The sequence below is a fragment of the Brassica napus genome, chromosome A3 (genome assembly GCF_020379485.1).
Source record: "Brassica napus cultivar Da-Ae chromosome A3, Da-Ae, whole genome shotgun sequence".
Classification (NCBI taxonomy): Eukaryota; Viridiplantae; Streptophyta; class Magnoliopsida; order Brassicales; family Brassicaceae; genus Brassica; species Brassica napus.
In genome coordinates, this window is record NC_063436.1 from 13,369,076 (window position 1) to 13,389,112 (window position 20,037).

General features: G+C 31.0%; 1 protein-coding gene and 1 long non-coding RNA gene across 2 annotated transcripts; one reads left to right on the top strand and one right to left on the bottom strand.

Moving 5' to 3' along the window:
- Positions 1-11,220: 11,220 nt before the first annotated feature.
- Positions 11,221-13,543, bottom strand: LOC125606917. Its single transcript, XR_007338172.1, has 3 exons — positions 13,081-13,543; positions 12,452-12,797; positions 11,221-11,546 (listed from the first exon to the last, which is right to left on the bottom strand). It is a non-coding gene; the product is annotated as an uncharacterized LOC125606917 (long non-coding RNA).
- Positions 13,544-15,286: 1,743 nt separating this feature from the next.
- Positions 15,287-19,915, top strand: LOC106443831 (putative F-box protein At4g11580). The gene is made up of 2 exons (XM_013885386.3): positions 15,287-16,181; positions 16,263-19,915. Exons 1-2 carry the CDS (start codon positions 15,796-15,798, stop codon positions 16,786-16,788), a joined length of 912 nt encoding a protein of 303 aa, XP_013740840.2. The 5' UTR covers positions 15,287-15,795; the 3' UTR covers positions 16,789-19,915.
- Positions 19,916-20,037: the final 122 nt, after the last annotated feature.

A 20,037-nucleotide genomic window follows, 5' to 3' on the forward strand; every position in this document is an offset into this window, starting at 1 on the left:
TTAAACCTTTTCATATATCACAAACTGGTATGTTACGGTTTTTTCAATGAGCATGAAATCAAGATTATGTTGGTGAACATGAGTTTCACTATACAGTAACATTCAGAAGATACTCGTCTTTAGAAAATTGTGATTAACCTTGTATCTATATATTGTCTATGATGGGTTTTCATGTCCATTGCTTCGACAAATAACGGTTTTCGATAAATCTGATATATTATTTCTCCAGTCAACCATGGTGGAAGATGTTATCCTAATGTTTTTCCCCGTCTAAATGCTTGACCATTTCTCCTATAGGGATGATCTGCATCCAAAAACTGTCATAATCAAACCAACCATGTTTTTGTCTATGATTCATCCAACCTGACAATATGTAATACGCTGGATAATCACTTATTGTCCACATTAACATTGCTCACATTTTGAATTTTTTTTTCCTATAAATATCAAGCGCCTCCACAACATCCTTTCATAAGCTATGCAATTCTTCCATCAACGGTTGAAGGTAAATGTGTAGGTTTTTCTTTGGTTGTTTGGGATCGGGCACTAGTACCAAAAGAAAAAAAAAACTTTTTTTTTCATGCACATTCCCAAAATTACAATAATGTACCAAACATAATATATTTCACCATTTATACCAATCGGATTAAACTCATATGTTGAAAACGACAGATAAATATTACTGACTTTCAGCAGCCACAGCTGGATATACCTCATTAAAATGCTTCCACGCTATGGCATCAGATGGGTGATACATCTCGCCTTCTGGAGACGCATGTTCCTTATGCCACCATATATTGGAAGTTACTGCCTCGAGTTGGTATAGACGCTTCAGACGATCTGAAATTGGCATGTGAAACATTCTGTATTTTGGTATGTTATTTTCCTTTGCCATTGGTCGGATGGTATCAATCTTCACCACAAAACTGACAACAGACCAACTTCGAATTTCTCCCTTCAAAAATAGTGTACCATTCTTCTCGTAGGCATCAATCTTCTTGACTGGTAACCCAAACGCTCATGTCAGCGTCTTTGGTTTGTAATATGATGATGGAGCTTTATTCGGCTGCGGATCAAATATCTCATCAACACGTTTTTACGTCGAATTTTAATCCGTCTTTACTTTCATCATACGCGAAGCAACATACAACTAAGAAATTTATTCTTCAAATCTATCATAAATCAATTGACTAGCCGCTTCAAGTGCTTCAAAAACACTATCATGATATGGCTACGAAATGTCCTTCTCTTCCATAGTTTCCCTCATGTATTGAGGAAATATGTCTTCTCCCATGTACGCATAAAGTGAAAAATCCCAGACGGGTGCGGGTAATTTTATTTTAGGTTGTTGGTTTTTTATATGAGTTTTATACTTTTAGAGATTTAGATGTTATTTTTAGGATTAAGTGTTAATTTAGCTTTCAGATGTTATTTTTAAGATTTAGATGTTAATTTTAGGATTAGTTATTTTAATTTTTTTGTGAAATATGCAATTTGTTTTTCAAATTTAAACATATTTTGGATTTTAAAATAATTAAGTTATTTTCAAAACATTGTTTACATTTTACCAATTTCTTATTTTTTATAAATATTTTCAATAAATAAAACATGTTGTAAATATTTTATAATAAAAATTGTTTTGCAAAAAAAAATATTTTTACAAGTTCCCAAAATCTTTTAAGAAGTTGTATAAACAAAAAGAATAGATCAAAAGTAATATTTTATTGATCAATAGAGCATGAGTACATCATACTGGTCCGGAAACCCTAGTTCTAGTTGTATGATTCTATAATCGAAGTGTATAATAGTCGATCTTCTTCTTCTAGGGTTGAATAGTCCCTTTTGTAGGAAATTGTAGTATAAATCTAGGTTAGATCCTTTGCCCAAAAAAAATCTCTAGGTTAGATCCTTTCCATATGAATTAATTATGTTGTTTTCAAAAAAATTTCAAAACATTGTTTACATTTTAAAATTTTATTAAATTCTTTATAAATATTTTCAATAATAAAAAAAAGTTTTAAATATTTTATAATAAAAATGGTTTTGCAAAATTTTGTTTTTAACAAGTTCCCAAAATCTTATAAGAAGTTGTATAAACAAGAAGAATATATCAAAATAATTTTTTATAGAGCAGGAGTACATCATATTGGTCCATAAACCTTAGTTCTAGTTGTATGATTTTATATTCGAAGTGTGTAATAGTCGATCTTCTTATTCTAGGGTTTAATAGTCCCTTTTATAGGAAACTGTAGTATAAATCTAGGTCAGATTCTTCCATATCCCGAAAATATGGAATATCTCTCTTTAATAAAAACAAATTCCATTTTACCCATAGACATCAGGAAAATGTGCCTGGAAGCTGCAAGTCATCTACGTAGAAGAAGAAGGTCGATGTCCTGCACAGTCTCTGATGTGGTTTCAGAATCAGATACGTAAATCATGCTCCTACGTTCATACGGGTGAGCAGACTTCTGATGGTTTTGACCGTTGACCGAGTGGGAAAGTTGTTTATCCATTTTTGGCCTTCGACTCTTAACATCATAACGTTTTCTTCTGGAATTTCAGCTCCACATATGAAAGATCCATTTTCACTGCACCTAATTGGAAGAAGGCCCTATTTCAGCGAAATTATTGTGTGACATGCTGGAATTGATTATTTGGGTCTGACGACCGATATCCTTCTCGGTATTCCTATCATTCCCTTCATTTATGTCAGACTGACCATCTCCATATGCCTGAAAGTTGTCTCAACAAACCGAACTAGCTGATCTGATTAAAATCCAACCCCACAATATCAGATACAGCCTCTTGATGGACCCCCATCGGATTGTTGACATGACTAGACCCACCGAATAGATCTGAGCCTGGACTTGGTGATGACACCTTCTATTTCCCTTTCCTTGGACATTTACAGATCGAAGACATTTGGTTTTGAAGAACAAATGAAGATAATTAAAACAAAATGTTTTCGATCTGTAAATTTCCGAGGAAAGGGAAATAGCAAAACAAAATGAAGATAATTTGTTTTGGAGAATTTGGATAGATTTACGGCAGCAGGCAGGAAAATAATTAAAAGGCGAATAAGATAAAGAGATGGTTTGAGAGAGAAACTACCTTTCAATCGCAGGAAGAAATGAGGGAACAAGAAAATGAAGCTCTACTTATAAATTTATGGCACTAACAACAAAGAGACGAAATCATTAGGTCTAAAAACCTAAGGCGGACACACGATTCCTACCATTTCAGGGAATAGATTCCACTTCTCTATGAAAACCATGATACGGTTTGTGATTAATCCATCAGTTATTAGTAACCGGGATTTAATCGGTTCAGGGCTAGACCGGATTGGTTCCTTTCGGCACCCGGAGATGGAAGATCATCTTAATTTGGAAGATAAACGCCGAGTTCTTTTACCCTTTAAAAACTTCTTACAAATCTATCGAGATAAGTTTTTCCTCTTAGGATGAATTGGGGGAAGGGACTTATCATTGGAGATTGATTATCCTTCGGATAATGCCCATCAAAAAATATTAGTCGGCCTAATTGAGTAAGTTGGCAAGAGCTTATGCCAACTTGGAGACAAAAAAAGAAAGTCGAGTATATAAAGAGAAGACCGAGAAAGCCATTATTTACAAACACACGCTTCTCGACACAAGAGCTAGGGTTTTCACTATTCTCTTTGTTCTTGCCAAGCTAATCATCTTTTCACATAAATTCAGTCTTTACTCTTTTAATGTGTCTCTTTATTAATCAATAAAAATCTTTTAAATAATTCACCATCAAATTTTTGTACACATCCTGTACATGCCGATTCAGATTAAACATCAACAAATAAACCCAACGATACACTTTCGTCGGAAATACACTGATTTTTCTTTGTAGTGAAAGGATTTTATAGTAGTGTAGTAAGTTGTCTCACATACTGGGCTAATGCTACTGCACTTTACACATGGACATCATTCTCACAATGGGTCTCTCTGCGTGATAACGTTGTAAGTTGGACACTGAAAAGTTTAGCAGATCAGGCGACACTCTCAAGTCTATAGACTGAAAGGACACAAGCGTTTTCATGAAAACCAAGCTCAGACACCTACTGCAATCTTCAAATTCATCGACCGCTTCATAAGTGATGAGATTCTTGGGAAGAGGACAATCGCACACTTCAATCCCTTTAGGAGTGACCAAACTCACTTTTTACAACATGTTAACTCAGCCTTCTTTAATTTTTCTTTTTGAAGGCTGAATTGGCATAGCATTAGCATAAGCATTATGCTCCTCATTATCCAATCAACAATTTTTTGAAAAGCATTTAGAATAGCATTTATGATGCAAATGCTCTCCAAATGTCCTCTACCCAATGCTTTCATATGAAGTTTTTGGTAGAGCATTTGCATTTAAAATATATAAAATTCTTAAAATAATTTAATAGAATTAATTTGTTTTATATTATAGTATCACAAATTTTATATACATCCAAAAATTATATATTTTAAAAAAATTAATTTTAAATTTTTTAAAAAAATCAAAAAAAACAATTTTAATAAAATATTACTTAAAAAGAAACTTAAATGAATATAAATTTTTCAATAAAATTATTTTTCTTTTAAAATATAATTAATTAAATATAATTCATTATTACCAATAAAATTTAAAAATTAACAAAAATATATATAATAAATATAATGTATCTATATTATTCAGAAATAAACTAATTATATTTTATATACTAATTTATATGATAATTTTATATATAAATTATCTATTGCTATACCAATCACTGTATTAATTGTATTTATAAGAGCATTCTGTTTATGTAGCATAATGCTTCTATTGCATAATGCTACTGCTTTGCCATCTGCTTTACCAGTCGAAATCGAAATCAATTTGTTTTGAAGTTGCGGACAGTAAATAAAGAACTAGGAAAGGAAAAGACAACATTTGCAATAGTCCAATACTCCAAATTTGTAAGATATGAAAGATTCAAACCTTTTAGCAAGTTCTTATTATGTACATTCGTTAATATATTTATATTGATTATTTTAAATTATTCCAAAATTATTTTACAAAAACAATTTTACTTCCTAAGTTGGATATATTATTATTTTGGTATTTAATATCTTTATTCCATAATATTTAGCATGAATGGTCTAATTTCATTGTGCCTGCTTTCGATAAAAAAAATTCATCATAAAACAAATAAGAAAAAAATTAAAAACTTCAATAGAAATTTCTACCTGTCACAAATGAACAAAAATCAGAGGAAAATATATTTACCTACATTATGTGTATTTCAACTTTTAACCAAAAAAAAGTTGAAAACCTAAAAGAGTTAAAATCTGTTACTATATATTTGCCGAGAAGAAAAATTCAAGTAAGGTATAAAATAATCTAAATATTTGGCAAATAAAGAAATGAAATCATAAGAATATGTGAAATCCAACTTAAATAGAATTTAAAAAAAAATGAAAAAGAAGAGAGAAAAGAAAGATGGAAAGAAAATGATAAGAAATGTATTAATCCTTTTGATAAATTAAACTGAAAAATAAAAATAAAACCAGATTAAACCGAGCTAAAACCGAACTGAACACACACCAAACCGAACTAAAACCAAACTAAACCAAATTAATTTTTGTATTGACTTTGGTTCAAGTTTTTTTAGACCCAAATAACCCAAACCATACCGAACCCGTAACTAAATCGTAATGCCCTACAACATGTTGACTCAGCCTTGTTTTCTTTTTCAAGGCTGACTTGACTAAGTTCTAAAAAAAATTAAAATTTACAAACTCGTCTAATACTAATATGAAATTTACATTTGGCAAGTTCTTGAGTGTCTTTGAGATTAGTTGTTTCCAGCTATTTAACCTAAATATCATAATTCAAACTACTAATGTATTCTGCTGTTTTTAGAATAATGGGGAAAAATCTAGAGACATGTAATATGGATTCTCAGTATTATTAACTCGAAATCAAATCAATTTGTTTTGAATTATGGAGAGCAAAGCAAAAAAAAACTAGGAAAATAGGGGGAAAGACAACATTGCAATAGTCTAATACTCCAAATTTGTAAGATATGAAAGATTCAAACCCTCTATCAAGTTATTATATATTAACTAATATATTTATATTTATTATTTAAATTAATACCAAAATTATTGTACAATAATATTTTTACTTCTTAAGTTTGGCTATACTATATTATTTTGTCCTTGATTCATTGATTTCATAAGATTTAGCATGAAATATTCTCTAATTTCATTGTGCCTGCTTTCGATTAAAAAAATTCACCATAAAACAAATAAGAAAAAAATAATATTTTTCCATAGAAATTTCCACCCGTCACAAATGAACAAGACCAGAGAAAAAATATCTTTTCATATATCATTTTATGTGGATTTCAACTTTTAACCAAAAAAATCTAAAACCCAAAAAAGAGTTAAAATCTCTTACTTCTGTATTTGCCAAGAATAAAAATCCTAGTAAGGTATAAAATAATCTAAATATTTGGCAAATAAAGAAACAGAATCAAAAGGATATATGAAATCCAACTTAAATAGAATTTTCTAAAAGATTACATCCTTTCGCAAAAGCCATCAAATAAAGGATTCACCTCACATAGTCGGCGCCACCAGCACGGCTTGCGAGCTCGGCTTACCAGTCCAAATGCTCGGCCTAGGTGCTTGGCCCATAAAGCACGGCTCAGCCCATTAGGTCAAACAAACTTAGGGCGAACATATGAAAATGTTTATCTATAAAAGGAGGACAAGAGCAACTAAGGAGGAGATCCAAATCTTATTTTTTCTTGTGACATATTCTAATGACTATAAATTTTTTATCAGTTTCAGTTTTGAAAAACTCTTTTCCACAAAATGCTAATAGTTTCGTATGAGAACATATTGTTGCTTTTATCCACAATTTTCTTATTTTTTGTCCTTAGAAAGCTTTTCTTGTTTTATAACTTTTCTTTGTTGTTGCTGCTGCATTGAGATGAATATATAAGATGGTCGAATAAAAATTCAGAGATGGACACTCTAGAATGTTTCTCCTTCTTCAATGTGAATTTTGTAGTTTTTCTTCTTGGTTATTATAATTTGATGGTTGTGAGATTAAAAAAAAGCCACTTGATGGTCAAACTCTTTAATTGAGTAGAAAAGATCCAAAGATATCATAGATATAATGAAATTTTTTTCTAGATTTTTATATATCTTTAGATGATTCTATTATTTAGAATTTAGGTTACATAAGTGTATGTATTCCAACCTTTATGATTACTAGGTGAACCCCTGCATATACATGTGGGTTTTCAATAAATTTTATATCTCCATCTCAATGCAGTACAACAACAAAAGAAAAGTTTTAAAACAACAATAGCTTTGTAAGGACAAAAAAAAAAAAAAATTGTGGATCTGCTGACATAAGCGCATTGCAAACTCAGCCTCTTGATGTTCTTGAGGTAACGCACGATGTCCTCAGCAGTCTCTTTTCCTAAACCACCCAAATATTTTAAGTTTGTGAGGTTATTACAGCTCTCTCCCACTACTTGAAACTCAAAAGTCTCAGTGAGAGGGTCATCATGAGCGATAATCAATGTCTTCAGATTCTTCCATTTACTGAACGCAAACCCAAATGAATTCTTGGATAGGTAGCACCAGCGCGGTAAAACAAGTTTCTCTATGTTTGGCATGCTATCATGAAACAAAAGAAAATGAGATTCCTGAGACGATAAACACTCATTGACAAGACTTTAAAAATTATTATTGCTTTAAATTTTATTTTAATAAATAAGATAGCCATATCACTTAATTTTGCTTGTGACATATTCGAATGACTATAATTTTTTTATCAGTTTCAGTTTTGAAAAACTCTTTTCGACAAAATGATAATAGTTTCGTATGAGAACATGTTGTTGCTTTTTTCCACAATTTTCTTATTTTTTTTGTCCTTAGAAAGCTATTGTTGGGATTGTTAAACCCCATGTCCAACTCTCTATTATCCGATTAGTACGATATTGTCCACTTTGGGCCTAACTGGCAAGCCCGCATGGATTTACTTTTGGTTTCCATCCCAAAAAGCCTCGTACTATTAGAGTTGGACATCTCTTTATATATTAGACACTCCTTGTCTAATTTTCCAATGTGGGAGTTAGTTTGTTATATCACATTCTCCCCTTCAAACTAAGGATCACATTCATCTCGTGTCCCACAACTGACTTCCAGGATCTTCTGACTCGATATCTGCTACACACTTCTTATTCCTAACTCATAGGATACCCATTCATCACTCATTCATCATTCAAAGGGTATTTCGGTCTTTCTTGCAGATTTCTCGTCAACTGCGCTCTGATACCAATTGTTGGGATTGTTAAACCCCATGTCCTACTCTCTATTATCCGATTAGTACGATATTGTCTACTTTGGGCCTAATTGGCAAGCCCGCATGGATTTACTTTTGGTTTTCATCCCAAAAGACCTCGTAATATTAGAGTTGGACATCTCTTTATATATTAGACACTCATTATCTAATTCTCTAATGTGTGACTTAATTTAATTTGTTATATCACAGCTATTGTTATTTTTTAAAACTTTTCTTTTGTTATTGTACTGCATTGGGATGGAGATATAAGATGGTCGATTAAAAATTCAGAGATGGACACTCTAGAATGTTTCTCCTTCTTCAATGTGATTTTTGTAGTTTTTCTTCCTGGTTATTAAATTTGATGGTTGTGAGTTTAAAAAAAAAGCCACTTGATGGTCAAACTCTTTAATTGAGTAGAAAAGATCCCAAGATATCATAGATATAATGAAATTTTCTCTAGATTTGTATATATCTTAAGATGATTCTATTATTTAGAATTTAGGTTACATAAGTGTATGTATTCCAACCTTTATGATTACTAGGTGAACCCCTGCATATACAAGTGGATTTTTAATAAATATTCTCTAATTTAATGTTTTTATATGAATATTTCTTAGTGTTTCAGTTATAAGATTGAAAATTTTGGTTATAAATCTTATTATCATGTAAACACCTAACTTTTTAAGATTGAAAGTTAACTTGCGGTTTCTTATTATACTTCCTAATTAGCTTTGCCCCTTTCATCATCACTCTATCACAATAAGTGTTTTTCTTCCTCTGAGCCCCGCTCTCTTCCTCCTTTCGTTCTCAGACACTCTTCAACTTCTACGAAATCCAATTGCAAATCCTTCCACCAGAGTAGAAGATAATCGCTATAAGAATTGAAATGTTGAATCTGTTAGAGCATTCAAATATTTTTAGAGAGTAATTGTAGTTTACAATATTGAAAGCACTTACAGACTTTTAATAAATACACTAGGATAAGACCTGCGCCTTGCGCATGGTAAATTTATATGAAAATTATTTAAGAAATATCTTATAAAAAATAAAATTTATATTATTGACCGAATTAATATTTTTGGCCCTTAAACAATTTTTTTTAAATTTTTTTTGTTAATTACATTTTTTTTCAAATGAACTGATCCAATTTTTTAAAATATTTTAGGTCAAAAAATTATTTATCGCATAAAAACCTAACGTTTACGCCGAAAAATCTCATACCTACTATTTGGTTACATTGAAACTATACCAGCTCGGTTTTATGTCATGATTTAGCAATTTAAAAGTTAATTATGGTTATGATAAGTTTACGTTCACGTGTCAATCCTATTTATCTTCGATATTTTTCTCATTTTTGTGTCATTTTGGTTATTGTTCGATATAAATATTGATTTTTGAGTTTATTCTCATTTCTTTCTTTTATTTTGGCTTGAGATTTAGAAAATGTTTAAGATTCAAAATTAATAAAGGGATATATACTTAGGTTAAGATATGCCCCTTGTGCAGAATAAATATTTTATATTTATTGCTTATTTTATTTTTTTTCTGCATATTATGAAATAAAAAAATAATAATTATATATTAAATAACTAAGAAATCGGTTACTATTATGTAATAAATTGGCTTGCACATATAAATCAACTGACCGCTCTTGTTTATTCGCAATCATTTTAGGATAAAAAAATCAAAACAATCAATCTTATCTATTGTATATGGTATATAATTAAATTTAAACGATATGAAGTATATATATATATATATTAACATAAACACCTATTAAAATAAAATTATTTATTTATATGATTTTATTATCATTGTATCTTATTATAGAAAAAATTTAAACATTGATTACAAAATTTTATGTAAGACTTTTAACAGTTTTAGTAATGATAGGAGAGTGTTCTTGATTGCTTGCTGTTAGAGATAGTAATCGTAATTTACACTACTTTTTTTTTTACATTTATATTCCTTTAGAAAAACTATTAAAAAAACTAAAACTATGACTATTGAAAAAAACTCATAACTATAAACATACAGCTGGGACCACCTCTAATTCTCTGTCTTTCAACTGAAATTCGCTCATGTATTTGATTAGAAGGCTGCATTGCTTTGTTTCTTTCTTGGCAGCATTGCACCACTTCTAACCTCTATGTGCAGAGTTTCATTCTTTGAAACGTTCATTGGGTTGGTAAATCTGAAGAGAATAGTATCAACTGGAATTCATGCCTATTCATTTGATGTAATTAAACTTTAGATATTCATAACCTTTTTGCATCAAAATAGAATTTAACTAGTATAGCACCTTTCACCGATACATTGTCTACCATATATATCACTCTCTGTGGCGTAGGTAGAAGAAAGCTAACAATTTTTTTTGATAAATACACCATCATTAATGTTTTTGAAAACTACACTATCTACTAAGTGAATTGACTAAATTATCCTTTTCAAATACTTTAAACTATCTATCTTATTAAAACTGAAGTACAAAATGGGATTGTTTGGAAACTTGATTAGTAGTTTAAAAATTAAATCTGTTTGGAAACAGGGTTTGTTTAAATTGTTGTGTCTGCAGGTTTTCCTAAAGCCCATCGAAATCCATGTTTACTATAACCCATCGATTTGAATTTTGAAAAAAAAGTTATTACCTTAAATATCTCATTCTTATCTTATAAGATCTTATTCACTGTAACTGATCGATGAATACCTTCTCCCCACGTAAAAGCATCAATAGGAACAAAATAGTATATACCCTAACTATTTATGATGAAGATATTTAGGAAATATCTAAGATTGAATAGCAATATATTCTAAAAAGTATTAACCAATTAAATAGAACTTCCATAATTGAACAAACATTTCGCGTGAACAAGATCAATAGTATCTAAGTTTGAATAACATATATTACAATATATATGATTTCGTCAAAAACAGAAAGGAAAAAATATCGATGATACATATATCCTCGCCATAAATACAGCTTAACCTATATTTCATCACCCATCTATATATACTGAGACTACATTCAAAGACTTTAGCATCGAGGTCTCACAGCAAACATGTCAAACGAAAGAAAAATATGTCTTATTAAGGATCTCAAACTGTTCCGAGATGAATGGCGTCTCACTCTGAAACTGCTTCATTCCTGGAAACAAACCACCAGCTATGGAAGAGATATTCTTGAGTGCGTCCTGGTTGACCAAACTGTAAGATACATTTTTCTTTGACAGAATATATATACATATGTATATCGATTCCCATCTAATAGTTACTCATATTCTACTATGTTTTCTTAAAAGGGTGCTAAATCCAAACATCATGCAAGAGATCTCAAATAACTCGTGTTCAACGTTACCTACGTGTTGGTGAATGGAAGGTCATTGACACCGTGAAAATAACTGGGGTAGGAGTGGGTCAATATCGACCTAAGACGCAGCAGTACAAGATGACAATCATAGGAGACACATCAATAACCCCTTCTGATTATCGGAATGATAATCACTTCCTTAATCTGGCTAACTACGAGGAGATTGGTAATGGAAAGCTGAAACCCCATTTTCTAATTGGTATGTGTACATAACGATTTTTACTTTTTGTATATATATAGTTGTTAACTATTATAATAAAGTAAATCTTTATTTGTTATTAAAACAAATATCATGGGACATGTTACTGATCTTGGACCAGTAGCTATGGTCCAAGCTAAGGGAAATGACACAAAAATAGTTCTTTTCCGTTTGCGTGATACAAGGTAGTTTTAGTAATAGCTTTTAATAATTATTTTAACATTTTGTATCCTAAGTTTCAATAAATTTTGGTATCTCTCTCAGTGGTCATGAAGTGGCATGTTGCTTATTGGGAAAATATGCTGAGCAATTTGAATCGGTGGAAGAAGCTAATGATGAAAGTATTATATGCTTGATAAGGTTTTCAAAAATCAGCGAATACAGAGGTATACACTCCACATCATATATGTACTTTTTTCAATAGATACCCAAACCCGTTTCAAATAATTTAAATCAATACAATGAAACTAATAAACCAATAGATAATTCATTCACGTAATATCAAAAATTAAAAAGTAGAATTTACTAACCATTGTTTTGTTCCAGTTGGTCGACAAATGCGTATATGGAATTGGTCATCTCGAGTCTGGTCTTTGTTCTCTACGACAAATGCGTATAGGGAATTGTTAGAATTCAGGATTGAATCTTCGTTTTCCTCATAAATCAAATAAAACATATAAATTATTCTCAAACATTTTACAGAACAAACAAACACAATGAATTGAGAAAGAAGGATAATAAATGAGATTTTACAGAACAAACAAACATAAAAAATTTATACTTATCTGCTTATTGTCAGAATCAGTTACATGGCGGAGATGAAACATGGTGGAGATGATGTTTCAAAGAAAGCTCCATTTTATATGTTGCATCAACCTGTAAAAGTTTTCATGTTAAAGCTTTCGTTACAGTTCCATTACAATTCTAAATTGTAACCATCCGACCATAGAAACGAAGACTGTTCTACAGAAAACAAACAATTTTAAAAAGAAACTAATTTAACAATCTAAAACCTTTTGAGACCTCATTCCAAATACAATAGATCAAACAGATTAAAAACCACGAAACCCATAATACAATAGATCGATGGTATTTAACAATATAAAATCTGGCAAACCATTGCAATGAAATTAGAGCAAACAAATTTTAAAAGTCTAACCTGTAATACAATAGATCGATTGTATTTAATCTGGATTGAGAGTGAACATGAAATCAAAGTAGTTCAGATTCTGTATTTGAGTTAGGTGTTTGAAGGATTGAAGAACACGAAGAAGACAAAGAGTTAAGAAAGAGAGAGAGGCACCGACAGATCGAGAAAAAAGAAGCAAAAAAAAAAATTGTTTTAGTTTTTTATTAGCATGTTAGATAACAAACCCTTTCCCGGAGTAATTAGTTGGGCTAATGGACATTGATTACAATTTTTATATGGGCCAGATTTAATGTAATGTGTAAATAATTTAGGAAGTTTATGGTATAGCCCAATTTTGTAAATAATTGACATTTACATTTTTTATATAAAGAAAGTTAATGAATACTATATTTTATATAGCATCTTATGGTTGTTGTTTTTTTGTGAAAAAATTAAAACTCCATAACTGAAATTTTAAATATTAAAAAAACACTATTTTATATATATATTATTATCTTAATTAGTTTAGTCCCATATAAATAGTTAGAGAATATAATTATCAGAAAAAAATTTATTATTAATAACATTTCATATAATTTTTTTTGAATTAAAATTTTCAATATGTTTTAAAATTTAGAAAAAAAATCATAACAAAACAAGTGGTACATATATTATTAGTCCAAATTCATCTAAAATAAAAAATTGCACAAGTTATACAATTTTGAAAACAAATTGCACAAGTTATAAAAAGTAATAAGAATAATCAATAATAATGTTTCATTTGTGCCAAAAAAATAGATTTTGCTTACAAAATCAGATCGACAAGTACATCAGAGTACCCGTTACAATACGATCCGTTTTTTCGGATATTGTGTTTTTAGGGCTTTAGTACAATTAAGATATTATAAATTTCTAGAATGGGAAGGAGTCGGACTATCCTATGTCCGTCAAAGATTGTAACAACCTAAAAACATGTAAATAAATTGTACTTCAATATCCTTAAATAGTTTAAAAATATATTAAAAAAATAAAAACCCGCGCGGGCGCGCGGGTCAAAATCTAGTCTTAATATTCAAATTAAACCGAACTAAAACTGAACTGAAAAATACAAATTAAACCAAATTAAACCAAACTAAAACTGAACTAAAACCGAACTGAACACAAACCAAACCGAAGTAAAACCAAACCAAATTAATTTTGGATTGACTTTCGTTCAAGTTTTCTTAGACCCAAATAACCCAAACCAAACTGAACCCGTAACTAAACCGAAACGCCCTACAACATGTTGACTCACCTTGTTTTCTTTTTCAAGGCTGACTTGACAAAGTTCTAAAACATTTTAAATTTACAAACTCGTCTAATATTAATATGAAATTTACATTTGGCAATAACTTGTGTCTAAGTTCTTGAGTGTCTTTGAGATTAGTTGTTTCCAACTATTTAACCTAAATATCATAATTCAAACTACTAATGTATTCTGCTGTTTTTAGAATAATGGGGAAAAATCTAGAGACATGTAATATGGATTTTCAGTATTATTAACTCGAAATCAAATCAATTTGTTTTGAACAAATGGAGAGCAAAGCAAAAAAAAAAAGACTAGGAAAAGGAAAGACAACATTTGCAATAGTCTAATACTCCAAATTTGTAAGATATGAAAGATTCAAACCCTCTATCAAGTTCTTATATATTAACTAATAGATATACATTTATTATTTAAAATTATACCAAAATTATTGTACAACAATATTTTTACATCTTAAGTTTGGCTATACTAAATTATTTTGTATTTGATTCATTGATTTCATAAGATTTAGCATGAAATATTCTCTAATTTCACTGTGCCTGCTTTCGATAAAAAAAATCACCATAAAACAAATAAGAAAAAGTTAATATTTTCCATAGAAATTTCCTCCCGTCACAAATGAACAAGAACCGGAGAAAAAAATATCTTTTCGTATATCATTTTCTGTGTATTTCAACTTTTAACCAAAGAAAGCTAAAACCCAAAAAGAGTTAAAATCTCTTACTTCTGTATTTGCCAAGAAGAAAAATTCTAGTAAGGTATAAAATAATCTAAATATTTGGCAAATAAAGAAACAAAATCAAAAGGATATAAAAAATCCAACTTAAATAGAATTTTCTAAAAGATTACATCCCTTCACAAAAGCCATCTTTATTTGATTCGCCTCACATAGTCGGCTTGGCTTGACTTTACTCGGCACCACCAGCTCGGCTTGCGAGCTCGGCTTGTGAGCTCGGCTTAACAGTCCGAATGCTAGGTCTAGGTGTTTGGCCCGTAAAGCACGGCTCAGCCCATTAGGTCAAACAAACTTAGGGCGAACATATGAAAATGTTTATCTATAAAAGGAGGACAAGAGCAACTAAGGAGGAGATCCAAACTTGAACACACACATAGACTGACGGCTATAAATTAGGATTTTGCTCTTTACTCTTCTCTCCGACTTTTACTTTCCTGGCTAGCTCAGACGACAAAAGGCGAGTTTTCCTCTGCAGACTGCAGAGAGATATAAATATGTAGCAAATTGTGTTTCTGTTGTCAAGATTATTAGAAAAATGGTTAAATAGATCCAATAACATAGTTTTCGTTCGAATTCAAAACTATTATTGTTCTCAAGTTTTTCTTCCTCCTTTTTTTGTTCAAGATTTTATTTGGACTCAAGATTCTGTCTATCTATAATGTCTTAACCGTGTTCTCATTTGTATGCATGTAGTTGAGCCGTGATGGACAAGGCAGACAGCTCAAGACAAGTTTCAAAATGGAAAACTCTGGACAGGGGCATACTTTCCGTTATCTTCCGCAAGCTAAACGTAGAGGACCTTACCATGGGAGCGTCAGGCGTCTGCATCTCCTGGTTCCTTGCCGCCCACAATAAAAGTCTATGGAACACTGTTGACCTTGATAAGTTCCGACAAACAGATAAAGACCTAAGACTTAATGAACTAAGATATAGGATTGTTTTTACGGAAAACTTCAAGGATTCTGACATTAGTGAAACAAGGAGAAGTCTCAGGAATATCACCAAGTTTAGCCGCAGTGCCCCGGTGAATTTGGTCTTTGGCTGTTGTTCCTCTTTAGATGACGAAATTCTCATGTTCGCTGCTGCCAGGTAAATCCCATCCTTAAAACTGAATTGAAAAAAACTGATTTGTGTTTGTAGTGTGTCTCATTTTCTTTTGTTTCATGATAGCATGCCAAACATAGAGAAACTTGTTTTGCCGCGCTGGTGCTACCTATCCAAGAATTCATTTGGGTTTGCGTTCAGTAAATGGAAGAATCTGAAGACATTGATTGTCGCTCATGATGTCCCTCTCACAGAGACTTTTGAGTTTCAAATAGTGGGAGAGAACTGTAGTAACCTCACAAACTTAAAATATTTGGGTGGTTTAGGAAAAGAGACTGCTGAGGAAATCGTGCGTTACTTCAAGAACATCAAGAGGCTGAGTTTGCAATCCGCTTATGTCAGCAGACCAGGAGTTTTGTTGCTAATTACAGGCCTCCAAAACCTTGCGATCCTTAATGTTTCACATTGTAAAGAGTTTGATGACGAGACGGTAACTATGGACAATATTGTACAAGCCGCCACTCAGAAGCGTGTCAGATTTATACTTTGTTCAAACAATTGTACTTGCAGAAACAAGCCATGGTTGGAAGGGCTCACGACGTATGGTTCTGAGAGTTGGCGAAATGATGAGATAAAGGAACTTGAGTTCTGAACTTCAAAAAAAAATATAAATCGATGGGACTCCACCTCGGCTTCTATTCTATCCGACATTATCTGTTTCTTGAAGTCTATTTAGGTTCTCTTCATTTAACGTGTAATGTTTTTGTTTTTATTCGCTTTATTTCTACATATATGTAATATGCTGTTCAACAACAACCATATATCTTCCAAAATGGTATAAATTCTAACATTTGTACCAAAAAATGTTTTTCGAAGTTCTTTATCAAATTATCTTGCAGTTTCTTAGTAAACATTTTTTTTAATTTCTTAGTAAACATTACATTTACATATGTAGCTCTTAGCCGTGCAAGATAATACTTTTACATTACAAATTGTATACATAAGCGATAAACAAAATTTATGCCCTTATTCAGAAAAAAATATCTTAGAAATACCATCATTGTTACAAAAAAAAAAACTAGAAACAAAATTAATACTTTTAACATTTTTTCTTCTTCTTTTTCCTATAAACACTCATTGACAAGACTTTAAAAACTATTATTGCTTAAAATTTTATTTTAATAGGTAAGATAGCCAAATCACTTAATTTTTCTTGTGACGTATTCAAATGATTATACACTTTTTATCAGTTTCAGTTTTGAAAAACTCTTTTCGACAAAATGCTAATAGTTTCGTATGAGAACATATTTGTACGCAATTTTCTTATTTTTTTGTCCTTAGAAATCTGTTGTTGTTTTATAACTTTTCTTTTGTTGTTGTTGCTGTATTGAGATGGAGATATAAGATGGTCGAATAAAAATTCAGAGATGGACACTCTAGAATGTTTTTCCTTCTTCAATGTGATTTTTGTAGTTTTTCTTCCTGGTAATTATAATTTGATGGTTGTGAGATATTATATCCACTTGATGGTCAAACTTTTTAATTGAGTAGAAATGATCCATAGATATCAAAGATATAATGAAAAAAAAAATCTAGAATTTTATATATCTTTAGATGATTCTATTATTTAGAATTTAGGTTACGTAAGTGTATGTATTCCGACATTTATGATTACTAGGTGAACCCCTGCATACACATGTGGGTTTTCAATAAATTATTCTCTAATTTAATGTCTAGGTTATTTTTTTGAATATTTGTTTTAGTATTTCAGTTATAAGATTGAAAATTTTGGTTATAATTCTTATTATCTTGTAAACCCCTAACTTTTTAAGATTGAAAGTTAACTTGCGGTTTGTAATTATACTTCCCAATTAGCTTTGCCCCTTTCATCATCACTCTATCACAATAAGTGTTTTTTTTCCTCTTGAGCCCCACTCTCTTCCTCCTTTCGTTCTCAGACACTCTTCAACTTCTATCAAATCCAATTGCAAACCCTTCCACCAGAGCAGAAGATAATCGCTATAAGAATTGAAATGTTGAATCTGTTAGAGCATTCAAATATTTATAGAGAGTAATTATAGTTTACAATATTGAAAGCACTTACAGACCTTTAATAAATACATAGGAGAGTTATACCAAAAAAAATACATAGGAGAGTGTTCTTGATTGCTTGCTTTTAGAGATAGTAATCGTAATTTACACTACTTTTTTTAACATATATATTCCTTGAGAAAAAACTATTGAAAAAACCTATAACTATTGAAACTATTGAAAAAAACTTATAATTATAAACATACAGCTGGGACCATCTCTAGTTCTCTGTCTTTCGACTGAAATTCGCTCATGTTCTGTGAAAAAAAAATTAAAAAAATATACTTGAGAGAATTGTCCTAACATTATTTTTTATCTTATTTACTTTTAAGAAAAACATTATTTCTCCTTTTGTAGTAATGAGGACGAAAAATCCTTAATTATATACAAATAATAAGTGAAATAAAATAACTGTATAAGCATTTTGGTGAAATTTTTGTTCAAAGAAAGACAGGAGTTATACTACATGTTAAGTTTACAACTAAAACTTTTGGCTTTGAAAATATAGTTTTCAAAGCCAAAAGTACTATAAATGATTGCCTTTGAGCTTAACTCGATTCTGGCACACAAAACAAGTCATAAACGAATTATACTTTGCATTCTGGTCATTAGTAAGTGTATTATGTTATGTATATGGCGGTCTTATACAATGGAGGTAGAGATGAAAATTATGGATCTAGACCGCGGACCTAAATCGTAAAGTATTGTCGCGGGATGATGTTGGGACGAGGTTTTCTAGGCTCGCAAATTTTTGAGCCTCGCAAGACGGTTTTTGTGAAACTGGGTTTTTTGCGGGATGGGCCAAAACGGGTTATGCGGGATTACATGGACCCGCATTTTTTTTTATTTCTTATTTTACCTGAAAAACGAGAAAGAAAGTGAGAAAATGTGATTCTTGTGAATTTTCCCCCAGAAAACATAAGGATGTCTGGTGATGATGATTCGAGCTCCGGTGATGATGATTCGAGCTCCGACGATGACGACTCCAACTCCGCGATGACGACTCTAGCTCCAGCAATGACGATTCGAGTTCTTGTGGTGTTTTGATTTAGTTTTCTCTTTTTATTATACACAACTATGAATTGCTTTATTACAATGTGATATTTCTTGTTTAAGTTGATTGATTTTGTTTTCAGTACTGTGAAGTGGTGTTTTTCTTAAATTAAAAAAAAATGGTTACAATGGTGTTGTTTATGAGAAAAGTTAGTTGTATATCACGCCACTTGTATAATTTGGCAAAGTGATTCACAATATTTTTTTGCAATCCAAATAATAAAAGAGAGAGATGGTTTGATAAAAATATATGACAACTTGAGCCAAATTATTACAAATACAACAACTCAATCAGATTTAAACTTAACAAAAGCTTATGCTGATAATAAAAGAAGACTTTTAACTCAAAAACGCAAGCACAAACGAAGTTTTGTGCCATTGATTTTGATAAGGTTTTAGTGAAACTTAATGAGCTCTCTTCAACTCTCTTACATAACTCTTCTACTTAAACATTCATATAGCAGGCGGTTTGATAAAGAGGCGTCCCGCGAGACAGTACGCAAAAGGTCTATATATTCTATGGTACAGGTATTTTGAAGACCGCAGTCCGTGCAGAACAGGTCTGCTGTGATCGTATGACTAATCGGCCGCGGTACGAGACGGAACGGAATAGAAAAACCTGTTTGACAGATGAAAATGGTGGTCTTGTTAATTGGATTCAAGGACTGATTCCACTTGCTATTGCTTCTTATATCAATTAAAGTAATTAAACGTTTTCGTGAAATGGAACGAGAAGAGGGACATAAAAGGGAAGTGA

Bases quoted from the DNA above. Each gene is read 5' to 3' on its own strand.
- LOC106443831 (XM_013885386.3), top strand. From the start codon at position 15,796: ATGGACAAGGCAGACAGCTCAAGACAAGTTTCAAAATGGAAAACTCTG. The intron at 16,182-16,262 runs GTAAATCCCATC...GTTTCATGATAG, and splicing joins CTCATGTTCGCTGCTGCCAG to CATGCCAAACATAGAGAAAC.